The sequence below is a fragment of the Urocampus carinirostris genome, chromosome 12 (assembly GCF_059441175.1).
Source record: "Urocampus carinirostris isolate Australia breed hairy pipefish chromosome 12, RoL_Ucar_1.0, whole genome shotgun sequence".
NCBI classification, from domain to species: Eukaryota; Metazoa; Chordata; class Actinopteri; order Syngnathiformes; family Syngnathidae; genus Urocampus; species Urocampus carinirostris.
Genome location: NC_142360.1, coordinates 6,583,101 through 6,600,116, shown reverse-complemented (window position 1 = coordinate 6,600,116; position 17,016 = coordinate 6,583,101). Strand labels below are relative to the sequence as shown.

The following is a 17,016-nucleotide window of genomic DNA, read 5'->3' as shown; positions in this document are numbered from 1 at the left end:
CAGTATTAACATAATTTAAAAAATTATACAGAAAAGCTTAGATAAAAAAGAATGGCAGATTTAGAATATGAAGACTTGATTTTTTTGCAATGTAAATTTTGTTTGTTGGAAAAAAAACAGTTTACTTTATTTAAAACTAGCCAAAAAAATGGGCATTTTTTGTACGAGCCCCAGAAGAGGGATGTAAACATTCAAAGAAGTGGAAAAAAGACAAAAATATACTTTTTTTTTTACATGAGCATGACTATAATTCAATTAAATCTATCTGACATTTAAAATCCCGATTGCCTAATCACGTGGATGCTTTGTTCATTATGTCATTTTTTTGGTTAATCAAGTTAAAGGTGCTGATGTATACTTTTATACACAGGGATCAGAATGGAGATTTTCTTTTTTAGCTGAAATAGCCAGGGTCCAGGGGCCGCAGGCCCCGGCCAGGTCCAGGGCGAGCATTTATCTTATTTGCTATGTGAAAATTGCACTAGAATGAATTAAATCCAACAAAACAGAAACCATGTATTTTTTTCAGTTTTAAGATGTTTAAAACAATTGGGGGATTACAATGTTACAACCATCACCATTGTTGTTGTGTTTTGATGATGAAGATGGACCTTGTATTTAGCTACTAATCAACAATATATATGAAAATATATACATTAATAACCATTCATCATTAATTTGAAAATAGAATGCACAAACTGAACATGCTTAAAGAAAATACATGTCATAAATTTTGTTTATCCTGTTCTAAATATTGTATAAACACAAAAGATAAAATCATTTCATAAATAAATAGATTTTTAAATACCTCAGATTGGGATTTTCTGTCACACAGGGGAACCAGTGGTTGACTGCTGCTAGTATTTGAAGTGGAAGGATTTGGAACGGCCAATAATGTTGAACCGGTGGTGTTACTGTTAGTTTCACTGCCGATTTTAAATGCGGATCCGAGTGCATAATTTGATCGCCGGCAAGCTATTTTTGCTTTGTGCTTGTTCATTTTAGCATGATCGATCAGTGCCACACAACCTCGCGTACCATAATTGATCAGATTGACACAGTATAGACACTTTGCTTTCCCTGGAACATCACACTTTGCGATGAACTGGCTCAAAGTTTCTGTAACTTCCTCGATCTTTGCGCCGATTTTAACCTTTACTGTGACAGTCTTCTCCAGCCATGACCACTTAAATTTATTCTTGATTCCTTTATCAACCTCGGAGACAAAAGCCTCGTCTTCTTTTCTTAGTATTTTCATATTTACTTTTTCAAACACTCATTTCACCGTTTGAAAAGACCGGAAGGAGCGCCATGTTTGAGAAAGCCAATGCTCTGAACAAAAGCTCCGCTGATTGATTATCAGCGAACCTATCGACCAATGGTAGGAGTCGATCTATTTGTTAGCTAAACCACGTTGTGTGTTATAGATCTAATGCGCTGCGCTTCTTTTTGCCGATTTTTCTCGCGATCTCTAACTGCTAACTTGGGGTGATGAAACAGTCACGTATCATACCTCACCCCCCAAAATATTTTCTCATCGAATTTAGACGATTTACGGGAATGACCTTTGGGGTTCAAAAACAGCGGAAATCCGTGGATCCGCGGAAAATTCTGATCCCTGTATACAGTCCCGTTTCGTTTATCGTAATTGCCTGCTCTCTTGACTCCCACAAAAAACATCGCAAACCCCACAGCTGTTGGAAAAATCAGCAGCACTGCTGCTAACATTTTGTTTTTGTATATGGATATTTTATATACATTAGTTTGTGTTGTATTTCTTTATGTGAAACGTACTTTACAGATACTGTACCTTTTAATTTGATTACCTCCAGTTGTCACCTGTATTTGCATCACCCTAAAGGTGGCAGTAATGCACCAAAACTACTTGGCTACTTCCAAAAGAAAGTAGAACAACAGTTGTAGTCATGGCAACTATTGTGTGGATATCTGTCAGCATGTTGGGTCCACCGCTATGTCAATCTGATAAACCAAGCCCAAAAACATGACTGAATTGGATTATATCCACAATGCAACACAGGATTATAGATTCTGTAAGACATTTTCAGCTGAAACTAAAATGTAGCTTATGTTTCCTCCAACAATTTTGCAACTATTCCCATTTTGAAATTAAAAAAAAAGGTGTTAATTGTTCTGCCTTAAGTTCTTTAATGGTCAAAGTAGTTTCTGCGATTCTCTACTATTTACAATCTAGTGCAGTTTATAATTTGGAGTAATATTTATCCCCAAAAATATTTTCGTTTTTTTGTTTTGTTTTTTTTTGTTTTTTTTTTCAAAACATATTTTTCGATGGATTTAAGATGCTCTACAATAATTTGAGGAAGGCCAGACAGATTCCCTAATAGATCCTCTCTGACACCAGCTCAGTAATGACCTTATAATGTCCATTGTTTAATTAAATCGTCCGTATAACTGGATTGCTCTCTGCCTGGATTAAGTCTGTTTTTAATCACTTGACAATTATGTGCAGCTCTCCTGTCTTGGTTGCTTTGATGGAAGCCTGCATGCACCGATTACAGATGGACCTGTTCGCTTGTATGTAGATGGCTGTAAATGTTAGTTCTCGTTTAAAGTAAGGATGCACGATAACTGTTTTACATCATGAAGAGGTAGAGGATACAAACAATTTGTGCTACTGTTTCTATTGATAATCAAATATTTTCTAATGAAGAACATTAAGGTTTAGAATCTTTCTAACAGGGAGTGTCTGCTGATTGAACATTATAGCGTCGCTTGAAGATTCAGATTCAGATTCAGATTCAGATTCAGATCTACTTTATTGTCATTCTAGTACACGTGTATACAGAACGAAATGTCGATGGATCTGACTCCCACAGTTTCCCTCAGTGTCCTTCAGTGTACAGATATAAATAAAGCTGTAGGCACCAATTATCAGGTCTCTTGTTTGTTTTTTATCCGGGCTTAACTGTAACATCATGTTTGGCCGTTATAGGTTTGATGACTACTAACCTGATAATTATCGTGCATTGCTAATTTAAAGACTAATTTGGTGTGTTTGTGGATAATTCTTAGACATTGTTTCTCTATCCCATGATGGGAATCCAGAAAGACTACATGGCCAGTTATGAAATTCATTGTATGCATAGTTCACACACAATATGTTAATTTTCCTGAGCAAATATATACCAAGTGCAAATAGTCACGGTCTATTTGTGTTTCCTTTTTCAAATAACAGGAGGCAGAGGCAGGATTTGTACCGAGTGTCCAAGAGTTTGACAGAAAACTCGCCGAAGCTGATGCCTATTTGCAGATCCTTATTGACCAGTTGAAGGTAAATTATTAAAGTTGTTTATATATATATATATAAAATATATATATATATATATATATATATATATATATATATAGGGAGTGCAGAATTATTAGGCAAATGAGTATTTTGACCACATCATCCTCTTTATGCATGTTGTCTTACTCCAAGCTGTATAGGCTCGAAAGCCTACTACCAATTAAGCATATCAGGTGATGTGCATCTCTGTAATGAGAAGGGGTGTGGTCTAATGACATCAACACCCTTTATCAGGTGTGCATAATTATTAGGCAACTTCCTTTCCTTTGGCAAAATGGGTCAGAAGAGGGACTTGACAGGCTCTGAAAAGTCAAAAATAGTGAGATATCTTGCAGAGGGATGCAGCACTCTTAAAATTGCCAAGCTTCTGAAGCGTGATCATCGAACAATCAAGCGTTACATTCAAAATAGTCAACAGGGTCGCAAGAAGCGTGTAGAAAAAACAAAGCGCAAAATAACTGCCCGTGAACTGAGAAAAGTCAAGCGTACAGCTCCCAAGATGCCACTTGCCACCAGTTTTGCCATATTTCAGAGCTGCAACATCACTGGAGTGCCCAAAAGCACAAGGTGTGCAATACTCAGAGACATGGCCAAGGTAAGAAAGGCTGAAAAACGACCACCACTGAACAAGACTCACAAGCTGAAACGTCAAGACTGGGCCAAGAAAAATCTCAAGACGGATTTTTCTAAGGTTTTATGGACTGATGAAATGAGAGTGAGTCTTGATGGGCCAGATGGATGGGCCCGTGGCTGGATCGGTAAAGGGCAGAGAGCTCCAGTCCGCCTCAGACGCCAGCAAGGTGGAGGTGGGGTACTGGTATGGGCTGGTATCATCAAAGAAGGCTTGTGGGGCCTTTTCGGGTTGAGGATGACTCAAGCTCAACTCCCAGTCCTACTGCCAGTTTCTGGAAGACACCTTCTTCAAGCAGTGGTACAGGAAGAAGTCCGCATCCTTCAAGAAAAACATGATTTTCATGCAGGACAACGCTCCATCACACGCATCCAAGTACTCCACAGCGTGGCTGGCAAGAAAGGGTCTAAAAGAAGAAAAACTAATGACATGGCCTCCTTGTTCACCTGATCTGAACCCGATAGAGAACCTGTGGTCCCTCATCAAATGTGAGATTTACAAGGAGGGAAAACAGTACACCTCTCTGAACAGTGTCTGGGAGGCTGTGGTTGCTGCTGCACGCAATGTTGATCGTGAACAGATCAAAGCACTGACAGAATCCATGGATGGCAGGCTTTTGAGTGTCCTTGCAAAGAAAGGTGGCTATATTGGTCACTGATTTGTTTTTGTTTTGTTTTTGAATGTCAGAAATGTATATTTGTGAATGTTGAGCTGTTATATTGGTTTCCCTGATGAAAATAAATAATTGAAATGGGTATACATTTGTTTTTTGTTAAGTTGCCTAATAATTATGCACAGTAATAGTCACCTGCACACACAGATATCCTCCTAAAATAGCTAAAACTAAAAAAGCCCCACTCCAACTTCCAAAATATTCAGCTTTGATATTAATGAGACTTTTGGGTTCATTAAGAACATGGTTGTTGTTCAATAATAAAATTAATCCTCAAAAATACAACTTACCTAATAATTCTGCACTCCCTGTATATATATATAATGTTTTGAATTAAATGTACACCAGGAAGCTCAAAACAAACCATCACTTTCAATACAATGACATCACTAAATTGAGCAGTAAGAGTCATAAATTGAGTCTTCGCATAGGGTTACCCTCAACAAAAATATGTCACACAAAAAAAATAAAAAGATTCAATTAGGCACAGGAAAAAAGGTCATACGAAGAGTCTGAGTGATGCCATCTCTCTCGTGTTGCTAATTTAGCATAATGGAGCTCAACAATAGGGTCTTTTGGGCAAGTAGTGATGTCTGTTAAAGGCAAAGGTCTTTGAAATAGAGAAATGTGAACAAAGAGCTTTTTACGGATGTTAAATGTTAATTTGTCGTCTAATATGAGAAAAATTGGCAAGTTCCTGCAGCAAGCCAGAAATGGTCTGGTTTGAACACCAATTTAAATGATACAGTCAAACTCCCGATTGTTGAGGTCCACCGTTTCACACGGTGTAATGATTTTGTTCTCACTTGCTGTTGTAGATGACATGGTTTTGCAAGACAATCTTGATTGAGATAAGGTTGTTTATGTTTTACAGGTTTCAAAGTCTAAAATGATAAGTAGGGATGCACTGTAACTGGTTTGTCCTACCGATGCCGATAAAATCCTGCTCCTGGAAACTTTTTTCTTATTTACTGCATGCTATATTTGGAAGATAACATAAAAACTCACTTGAAATCCAATTTGTTTTATTCTAAAAAAATGTTCTCCAAAAAGGAGCCTTAGTGCTGTGGAATGCTCTTCCCCCTGAGATCCGATCTGCAACCTCAGTGGAAATGTTTAAATCTAAGCTTAAAACACACTTCTACTCTATAGCATATGAATAACCTATACTTTTCGTGGACAATATCTCTGTATTATTTGTGATTGCAACATCCTTTGCTGTCTGGTAATCCTGAAAGGGGGATGCCACATGTGCGGTCCCTTCTCAAGGTTTCTTCATTTTCCTCATGTTGAGGTTTTTAAGTTTTTCCTTGCCCTCATGTTGGTTCCAGATCAGGGGATGGTGTAATAATAGTCTGAAAAAAATAGTCTGTGTAATAACCTGTGAAGCCCTTTGAGACTCTTTGTGATTAAGGGCTATACAAATAAAAATGACTTGACTTGACTTAGAGCGACTAAAGTTAGACTTTCTCGATTGGCCAACCCTTTGTCAAAAATAGATATAATGGCCGAGCCCCCCGGTTTCTCGCGTGCATTATGGTTAGGTAAGGAGGATACACAACCAAGTAGTGCTGCTACTCTACCTCTATAAAAAAAATCTAAATATATTCTCACGGGAAACATAAATGCTTAGAATCCTTATGTAAGTCATGCCATATGATTGAGTATTATAACGTAACGTCAAGTGACTAGTTATCGGGTTTTCTATTGGCCTTTCACTTGAGGTAGGGAAGGGCAAGGTTATGGATGGCCTGTACAGAAGGGTTTTGTAGATGATTCTTTGGTTGATTGGGAGCCAGTGGAGTTGCTGAAGGACAGGGGTGATATTATGGCGGAGGGTTTTAGTGATAATAAAGGCTGTAGAGTAATGGACCAGTTGAAGTTTATGGAGGGACTTTTGAGGTGGACCATAGAGGAGAGAATTGCAGAGGTCAAGGCGTGAGGTGACAAGCCTATGGACAAGTATGGCGGTGGTGTCTGGAGTGATTGAGGGGGAAGCCAGTTGATGGAGCGCAGGTGAAAGTAGGCAGACCGGGTGAGATTTTATTTATATGAGAGTTGAAGGAGCGTACTGTCGAGGATGACACTTGAAGGCAAGTAAAAACTGAGGAATTTTCAATGGAAAGAGAGAAGGTGTCAACTTTTGAGAGGGTGGATTTAGTGCCAATAAGAAGTAATTCAGTTTTATTGCTGTTTAGTTTTAAAAAGTTGACAGTGAACCATTTTATTTCAGATAAGCAGGAGGAGAGGTAGAGTGGTGGGAGTGTGGAGTTTGGTTTGCAGAAAAGGTAGAGTTGGGTGTCATTCGCGAAGCTTTGGAGAGAAAATCCCAGCCATCTCCGGGCAGTGGGCAGGGGACACCCTGAACTGGTTGCCAGCCAATCGCAGGGCACACAGGGACAGACCACTCATTCTCTCATTCACACCTAGGGACAATTTGGACCGGCCAATTCACCTGAAATGCATGTTTTTGGAACGTGGGAGGAAACCGGAGTGCCCGGAGGAAACCCACGCAAGCACGGGCATTTGTGATTTTGATAAATGCAGTTTCTGTGATGTGACGCGGACGGAAACTGGACTGAAAGGGTTCAAATAAACTGTTGGTAGTAAGATGTGAATGAAGTTAGGAGGAGACTACTTTTTCGAGGATTTTGGATATGAACAGTATATCTGAGATCGGACGGAAATTATTGAAGTGGTTTGGGTCAGAACCGGGTTCTGGTGTGTTCATAATGTGAACATATGTTACTTCTAAACATTATGCAATACAAAATTTTACACATGCCTTGGGACATTACTCATTCTTAGTGCCGTTATTTTTCACATTAGTTTTTCTAATAAATAGGCAGTTTTAACACAATCTATAAGACCAGTTACTATTTTTCCTTATCTCATTCTGATTACCATCATCGGGACAGCTCTTTGATGAGAAGATCAAGGACTGCAAAGAGGATGAATCTCGCAGGGTGAGTACCAGCAGCACGATCAAAGCTTTGCTGGAGATCAATGAAAGCAGTCCTCCCTTTTCAACCATTCCACTTGTTGTCTTTCAGAAGATCGAACATTTGAAGGAGACTACTTGTGTAAGTTTGAATTTAACACACTTTCCTTCCTGCGTTTCACTTCCTGCTCGCTCATTTCGTCGCCCTGCCCTACTGCCTTTCAGAGTATGGTAGAATCCATCAAGCACTGTATTGTTCTGCTGCAAATTGCCAAGGTAAGTGTGCGATTGCTTCTTGTCGAGTTTTGTGTAGGGTTTGTCATCATCATGTGACCCGGTCTATGTGTGTTTCTGGGGTAGTTCTCACCTTTTAAGGTGCTACTCGAGTCAACAGTCAGTAAGGATGTAACCCAGGAATCATTTCATCACATCTGCTTGTTTATACTAAAAGACAAACTAACTTAAAGCCACAGTGTGTATTATCTATCGACTGCTAGTTGTGTAAAAAAGGTTCATTCATTTAAGTAAAAAAATAATATTGATCTAAATAAAATACACAAAGACTGCAAGGTTTAAAAATGTCTAATGGGATTACACCACTTAAAGAAGCTGACATGTTTGGCCACCATCTCACAACTACGGAAGCCCAAATGACGATTTTGTGATTTTAGCTTGTTTCATCTATAGCACTTAATGGCCACATGTCTTCCAGAGCAGAGCCCTACATGTGATGGTCGCAGAGTTTCGTGATTCAGGCATCCTCGACAATTTCCTATTGTTTCCGTCTCGAGCCGCTCAAATTAAACACCTGGCTATGGTTTGACGCTAGATTTTTATTTTTAGCTGCTTCTACTTTGTCACTCAGTGTCACTTGACTTTCACAGCTGGTCATGCTAGCGTAAGTCACTGAGTTGCTCCTTCTTCTTGAGCACCACTTCTCCAGCTACTGGATTGCAGGCTATGGTTCGCCACTATTGATAGCTGCTCGGTGTAAATAAAGCTTTGTTGTCGGTCGTTTTCCACAGACGGCCATGCTTTTTAGTTGCTTCTCCCACTAGCCGCTAAGGTTAGTATTTTACATCAGCTCTGACCAACTCCAGCAATTGGATTTTTTCAGACGTTCTGGGTTTTTCCAGCCCGCTAAGTATTTTGATTTGTTTATCCTGTAATTGGCTGAAATTCATCTTTGCTTACACAAGAAAAAAATGTAAGTACTCTTCTGGTTTTTGCGAAGTGGGAACCTTTGATTTCATTGTGCGTTTTCTTCCAAAAGACGTGCTTCAGATCCATTCTAAACTACCTCCAGTGGTGAATTATTACACACTGTCACTTTAAGTTATTCTATCTTTTCATTGTTATGCGATGTGATGAAAGTATTTCTATATGTAAATGACATGACAACTACATCAATAGTCTAACATTGTCTTCTTAAAATTTTAAGGACCAAAGTAACGAACAGCAACACGCAAACGGACTTATAGTAAGTTTTGACGTTTTCTGTCCACGGCAAGGGTTAAAAGCAAATCAACTGCTAACTGTCCTGTTTCCACTTCAAACACTCTGGTGTAGAAAAGGGGATGCAATGGAATCTTTAAGTGCATGCAGTAATTATGGAGATTTGTTTCTACTTCACATCTGCCACTATTTGCTTTTGGTCTTATGGTCTTTTGAACGTAGTTTCCTCATTTCAACTCAGATTTAATCTGCTGGTCAGGAACTATTCTCTATTTTGTGTTGAATCTGTGCATTGTGTTCATATAATGTGTTGTCTGGGCAAGCCAGGATGAAAATGCTGCCCTGCAACAGAGTAAACAAATGTACTATCGATTTATCTGGCACACGCTGCCTGCTTATGCACCCTACTGGCGTTAATAGCTAGGCGGCTGTCCTTCGTGCACTTAGTGTCATCCACACTTGGTGAATTATGTAATTATAATTTTCTATGAGAGAAGTAAAACTGATATGTGTGTGATTTAAAATACTCCCTTTATCCCTGTCAAAAATATTTTATTGGTGTGCGATATTCCTGGAACACGGCCTCCTCTCCTGCATTCAAGTCGGTGGGATTTATGTTATACCAGACTATGGTGCAAAAGAAATGGTGGGGTGTTACTGAAAGGTGTTATAAAATATACACAGTATATATTTACCATTTTTAACCTGCCCGCATGAAGCTTTATTTTTTTTAAATAATATAAAAAAAAAATTGTTGGACAATGGGTCGTTTGTTTAAATTCCTCACTTCCAGCAAAACCTGTAAAAAATACCTCTGACATGGCTATATTTATTTTAGTGGTGGGCAATACGGTAAAAACTATATTGTGATTTTATTTTTAAAATAAAAATTCATGATCTTTAAAATATATCTACTGTCTGGTCTGGCTTTAATTTAAATGGAACATTTTTATACAAATTTGCATGGTTTAACATTAATGCAGATGGACTAGCATTAGCGTCTAGCGGCTTTGTCCATAATGCTAGTGTTAGCATTATAGATGATTTCTAAAAAAAATGAGCAAAAGCATTACTTTCTAAGGTGGTGCGAACGGCTAGAGCAAAGCTAGTAGCTGTAACAACTTTCTAGCCTGGATTGAATTTGAATAGAGCAATTTTCTGATCTAAATTTGTATGCTTTTACAGTGGGGGTTATTGTAAATTAGAGGTAAGATCTTAACTCTGAATCCCAACCCAAATGTCAGGTCAGGCCTGTAATGTCCATCATTAGTTTAGGTTTCGGGCCGGGCTCTTTTTTTTTTTTTTTTTTTTATATATAAATGATCTTTTTAAGTTAAGAGCATCGTTTAAGTCATTCATGATCTAATATTGTAATATTGCCCACCTCCACTTGGATCCATGTTTTTGTCCTGCACTTTTTATTTTTTATTTTTTTTCAATAGTCAACTCAATGTATTTGTTAGGGAGGTTGTCCAGAGTTCAAAAGGTCCCATCAATTTTTGTCTGGGCTGCTCTTAACATATTGATCCCATTCATGAAATCTGTTCATGTTCATCATTTAGGGAAGTGGAGCGAAAGGAAATCGATCCGCCCTGCGGGGCGAGGGGTATTATATTGTTTCAGTCCAGTCATGTTTATTCGTATAGCCCTCAATCACTAGAAGTCCTGAAGCGCTGTACAGAAAATACACAGGCAATTAAATTCATGCGTGTGAATATTGGTTACAAAACAAGGTGCGAGGAGAGTCCTTTTGTAAAAATGTCACTTAATACTGCAAACCAGAAGAGTACAGTTGCATTTACCTTTATCTGTCTGACATGGTCACAGTTACAACCTTGGGAATTGAGTAGTCCTTAATTTCATGCTTTTTGTCTCTACTCTGGTTTAGCAATGAAACAGATGTCGGTAATGTAAGCATTTCACTGAGCACATTTGCTTATAGATATTGTTGACCAGTCACGAGCACACAAAGATGTGTTGTATCGACCCTGTATGTGTATCTCCGTGTTCAATAACATTTGAGTTACAGGGGAAGCATTAGTGAATGTTGAGCTCAGGCACATGTCCATACTTGACGATATTGATGGTATGTCTGTTGTCTCCCTTAGAGCACCATCAACCCTGTGGATGGGATCTACCAGCCACCTCTGGATACTCCTGTAACCAACACCACGATGCCAACACAGACCACTCTCCCCACAGGTATCTCAAATGCTGACCTCATTTTTTAAAGATGACGCAAAAAACAAACATGCCAATAAAAGTAGATGTTTAAATATGATACTGTTTTTCCTCGCCAGGTCATGGTTTGACCTTCACATCCTCTGTGCATCGCACATCTGTTTTTCTAGTTCTGCGGATCTTTGCGTACATCGCAGAATCCCGGCTGCACTTTAAGTGCACCGGTACTATTAAACCAATCAGAGAACTGCTTACTGTTTTCTGGACACTGATTGGAGCAATACAAATTAGTTGTTTACATGACTAGTGATACACCGACAACACATTTTCAAGCAAGCTGATGAAAGGGTCAAGCACAAACAACATTTTGAAACTATTTATTTTTTTCGCATTTAACTTTTGACATAAATAAAGGATTAATTCATTTCACTCATCAAAATCAACTAAGTAGCATGCCTACTTATGCTCGCTTCAAAAGTGGGCTCTATGGTTGCATCTCATCTGTTTACATGCTCGTACCTGGCTTGCCAGTAACATAGCCTTACACTATATATGGATGGATACAACATTTTTGCCGTGACCGTTAAAAACAAATAACCTGGAGAAAGCAACCAAAACACATATGGATTTTTAAGCGAGTCAATTAACAATGTGTGCTTATACGTGGCTAGCCAAAAACATGAAGTTATACTACATGTAGATGGATACAACAGTGGCATCCACTGTATATGGATGGTTACAAAAGCATTTCACCATGGGGGCGCAAAATATAATGGAAATGTCCAAAGGAAATCACTCATTTCTGTAGTTTGCATGGATCATTTGTTTCTTTACTACAAGTCCCATGGTACTTGGCAACATCAAAATATCCTGAATGAGGAATTGTTAAGCCGTAATATTTGTATAATACATTGTTTCTACTTGGAGAAACTAACTTTATACAGGACGTAATTGACCGGATTAACCACAAAAATCCAAGGGTATGCTTTAGTATAAAAAACAAAATGAATGTGTATAAAATCATTTGGGACTGTAATAGGCCAGTATACATTTCTGCTTTTTGTGTTTTCGTGTTGGCTTTTTTGTTGCCTATCGTCAATTGCTGTGTCATTTTTGTTGAGATTTCTTTTGTGATACTAGCATCAATTGGCTAGTGTAACACCCTTCAAGAGAAATATAATAACACATAAAGATTTTTTTATACAGTAGTTCTGAATTCAGTGTGCAGTGGAACCTCGGTTCTCGACCATAATCCGTTCCAGAACCATGTTCGAAAACCGATTTGTTCGATCACCAAAATCATTTTTCCCATTGAAAATAATGTAAATCGTTTTAATCCGTTCCAACACCCTGAATTTTTACCTTGAATGTTTAACGTAAACATAAAGCTTAACCCAGGCTAATTGTACGTTTGCGTTATCGTAATCTTCCGTACGAAAGATTACGCTAACATGAACGTGTAAAAATAAAAAAATCAGGTCGTTTACAAGTCATTTAGCACCCGGGTTTCCACAACAAGTGGTGAGCGGTTCATTGGAAAGGGGGCTTCGTTCCAACACCCTGAATGTTGGGCTCCGTTCCAACACACGAATGTTTACCTTGAATGTTTAGCGTAAACATAAAACTAACCCAGGCTAATCGTACGTTCGCGTTATCGTAATCTTCCGTACGAAAGATTACGCTAACATGAACGTGTAAAAATAAAAAAAAGGATAAAGAAAATAATTATGAATAGGATTTCTTACCTTTGTGGTGGTCAGCAGAAGGCGCAGGTGGACGGTGGGGAGAGGAATGGAGGAGGAAGGAAAATTATTGTTTGGAAGGATGTTCTTTTTTTCTTAAAATACCGATCTACTGAAACTTGCGGCCGTTGCTTGCTTATAGCACTCACTCCCTTAGCCACATCACTAGATTTCACAGCCTCCTTATTCTTTAGTGTCATACTGATCGTAGATATAGCCATGCTGTATTCTCTAGCAAGATCCGACACTCGCACACCTCCTTCATATTTTGCTATTATTTCTTTCTAAAATGCAATAGTTGTACACACTACTTTTTCTTTTTCACCTGTAGCAACTTTGCTGCTTGTGCTGACTTTCTTCGGAGGCATATATTAAAAGCGAAAGCAAAAGGAAGCACGTCCGCACGCGATAACAGTTGGTCACAAAAAGAGCGATCTACACCTGTACGCCCCTCAGCATCGCACCCTAGCGTATGCACTCACGCATTACCGGCGTTCGAACTCCGATTTTTTGACCGAACAGCAAAGCAGGAATTTCTCAAAATTTTGGGTCGGACTCCGATTTGTTCGAACTAAGAGGCGTCCGAAAACAGAGGTTCCACTGTAGTAACATTTTTCAGATGTGACACAAACGCCCTCTAGTGATCAGCTTGCATAACCTGCAGCTAAATATACATTTTAATTGCTAGCTGTTAAAATGTTGTGATTCTGTTTTTATTTAATTTTCATAATGAACTGCCATGCCTTTGTCGTATATAAAGTGTCATCAAATGTTTTTGTTTCTTTAACGCCATACAAATAAATCTGACTTGACTTCTACTTTTTGTTCTAAAGATACTTCTCAGGTGTGTAAATCAGACCACAGACCTTCGACCTTACCTGTCGGTCCTGTCGTGATGGGCAGTCTGCAGACGCCGACTCCCAATAGCACAGGTGAAACAACGATTACCTTGCAAAAAAGGGCATTGTGGGAGTTAGTTCAGCCAATTGCATATCATTTTCATGATGCTGTGACGCAGACCAGCATTTTATACGACGTCAACCAACAGCAGACGGGCATCTTAGAGAAGTAACTTGCGCAGTCACAAGCATGAACTCCTCATTGCTTTTAAGGACACAAAATTATTTTTTGTTGAGAAAAAGGCTGTAAAGAGGTGGCGAACAAATCTTAATACACATCGTAGAGTGAAAACACCGTATCCCGAGGTCGACTGTACAACACTAGTACTGCACGGAGCAGTTGTCAAAGTTCTCTGCAGTAAATCTCACCCGTGTCATTATTGTATTCAGAGTATGTACGGATTCTTGAAATTGTTGAAAATACTTGAATTTAGTGTTGTGTTTTCAAGGATTTAAAAGTTATTGAATTTTGGGTGAAATGCTTGTAAATGCTTGAAATTGTTGCCATGTAGCTCAGGAGGGAAAGCGCTCGCCTTGGGATCAAGAGGTTGCAGATTCGATTCCCGGCCCCTTCGGGCAAGACACTGAATCCCTAATGCCCCGATAAGCAAGTTGTTGGTTGGTTAGTGTGTGTAAAAGGAATGTGTGAAGCACATTGTAAAGCGCTTTGGGAGGTCTTCATTGACTTGAAAAGCACTATATAAATGCAGACCATTTACATTCAACATGCCCAAGAGAACAGATTAATGTTGCACCTAAACAGGGCACTATGAAATTTGTATTATTGCAAGGATAACCCATCAATTGTGGTAATTTAACACCTAAATGGGAAGAGATTTGTCCCAAAACAAATATATTTGTGATTTACTCAAGATTTGAATCACTTGTCTTGATGATCGCACATGCAGGATTAAAATTTGCATCTGTAAATCACAGATATATTTGTGGCTCTGCATATTACATGATTCACACCAGATCTTTTCTTTTAATGGTGGTGAAAAATTTGGAAAAGTCCATAAGAAGTGCTTGAATTTGGCCATGAAACCCTGTGAATTAAATTAATCTTTGCAACCTGAATGCTAACACTTAGCTCCCCATTGTGACAGGGAGCGGCCTGTCAGGCCCCAACAGTGGCGTCACCTCCCCATCACTCATTCCCCTCCCTTTACACGCAGTGCCGGACTTTTCCTATTCCTCCAGCGAGGACGAGTTCTTTGACGCCGACGAGTTCTACCAGAGCACCACCTCCCCCAAACATTGCTTGAAGTAGGTGGCCGATCCCAACCCAGGTACTCGAGCGAATGGTGAACTCATCCTATGTTACCGTCCCAGCGCTCTCAGTCCATCAGGACCGCAACCCTCCTCACCTATCAATAATGAAGAAACGGCGTTGAAGAGACCAGACACGACAGAATCGATCAACTCCACCATGTCAAACGGAACCACGGAACCGGGTAAAAACAAACATTCCATTTTGCTATTCAACAGTTCCATTTACATCAATTCCCCCCGGGCAGATCCCTTCGACAGCCACGACGACCGGGACGACGACGGTGAGGGCGAATCGGTGGAGGAGCACAAAAGCGTCATCATGCACCTGCTCTCGCAGGTCCGCCTGGGAATGGATCTCACCAAGGTAACAGCGCCAGGTTCTTTCAGTGCTACCCGTTGCCCTGAGCTTCATTTAACTCGTCACTAACATGAGTGGGCCGTCCAGGTTTGCCTGTGAGTCACTGTTTGTTTTCATCCTAATCCTCAGGTGGTGCTGCCTACCTTCATCCTAGAAAGGAGATCTTTGTTAGAAATGTATGCTGACTTCTTTGCACATCCAGACTTATTTGTAAGGTAACTACCTTGTATTAACAAGTACTGATTCTTCTAAACATTGCAATGCAGTCAAGTTGAGTTCTGTGCACTGTTTGGAATCAGTGTCCATCGTGTGGTGTGTCCGAAGCCATTAAACCCAATTTTGGAAATAAACTATTTTTTCATAATTGTAACAGTTTAAAGGGGTACAGCTGACCCCCAACATTAATCCGTCTTGAAAAGGGGGGCGTAAAGTTAAATTGCTATATGGCAGGGGATAGACACCTATGGCAATTGAGGCTGCAACAACGAATCAATAAAATTGATCATTAAAAGCGTTTGCAACAAATTGCATCAGCAATTTGCTGCGTCACATGATCTATGCGGCTTGCGGCACATAAATTCAATGCAAATAAGATTGCAAGCTTGTAGTACCCTATTGGTCCTACAGAAGGCGCCTTGAGACCATATTCAATGCACGAGGTCATTTTGAGCCAAATCCAAATTTATATTGCACTTTTCAGATATTGAAAGGAAACTCGAAGTGCTGTATATAAACGTTCAAAGTACAATAAGATGACATTCGACAAAGTACGTCCATTCTCCCGGTGTACTTGCCCTTTTTTATTGCACTTCAAAACTAAATTATCTTACATATTTGCAGGTGTGTATACCATACATTTGTATGTTTTTTTTGTGTATATTTAAGCTATTTGACAACAATAGGATTGTTCACTGTTTTATATTATATAATATTCTGTTGTTTTTATGTGCTATTTTACAATCCGTCCAAAACTTCAATATTTGAATAAAGAGTTTAAGAGAAATTTAAAATGTGTTTTAAATAATATGATTTATTGATTATTTAAAAAAAATACTCGGCCGATTCATCAATTATTAAAATAATTGTTAGTTGCAGCCCTAAAGGCAATTAGCTCAGAACCCCCGGTACCCCATATTAGATGGTTTAAATTATAAAAACAGTATATAATAGGTACTATTTATGCGTAATATATGTGCATATGATTTCATAACACAATCGATGATACATTTAAGCGGAAGTTTTATTTACTTTCCGAGGATTCTCCTGCCTTTAGAAGACTGTTTCTTTTATGACCTCCCTAATTATAAATACTCTCCGGATTGTCAATTGGTTATGGCCATATTCCCTAGTGCATTACAAAGAAATATGACTTCATTCGTGAAGGTAACTATGCCTTCTTTATATTTATTGATAATCTCAACCTTTGTTTCCATAGTTATCATCTTCTTGCTTCTCCCTTTAGCATAACTGCAAGTCTATGGAACCGTAGCTAAACAAGTTAAAGTTTGTAACACTCGATTCTGAATAGGACTAAGA

General features: G+C 38.9%; 1 protein-coding gene across 8 annotated transcripts in view; it reads left to right on the top strand.

The window, feature by feature from the left end:
- The window catches only part of osbpl9 (oxysterol binding protein-like 9), a 55,017-nt gene that overhangs the window by 28,673 nt on the left and 9,328 nt on the right, over positions 1-17,016 (top strand). For 3 of the 8 annotated variants that reach the window (XM_088349090.1, XM_088349098.1, XM_088349095.1), the window contains 11 exons: positions 3,215-3,310; positions 7,551-7,598; positions 7,686-7,715; positions 7,799-7,849; positions 9,015-9,053; positions 11,137-11,230; positions 13,785-13,883; positions 14,957-15,116; positions 15,183-15,304; positions 15,368-15,486; positions 15,610-15,695. In XM_088349090.1, the coding sequence (XP_088205216.1) occupies positions 3,215-3,310; positions 7,551-7,598; positions 7,686-7,715; positions 7,799-7,849; positions 9,015-9,053; positions 11,137-11,230; positions 13,785-13,883; positions 14,957-15,116; positions 15,183-15,304; positions 15,368-15,486; positions 15,610-15,695 (944 nt within the window). Of the gene's footprint in view, positions 1-1,945; positions 2,052-3,214; positions 3,311-7,550; positions 7,599-7,685; positions 7,716-7,798; positions 7,850-9,014; positions 9,054-11,136; positions 11,231-13,784; positions 13,884-14,956; positions 15,117-15,182; positions 15,305-15,367; positions 15,487-15,609; positions 15,696-17,016 lie in introns of those variants that run through there. The other 5 variants (XM_088349097.1, XM_088349091.1, XM_088349094.1 and 2 more) reach the window with 5 other exon arrangements.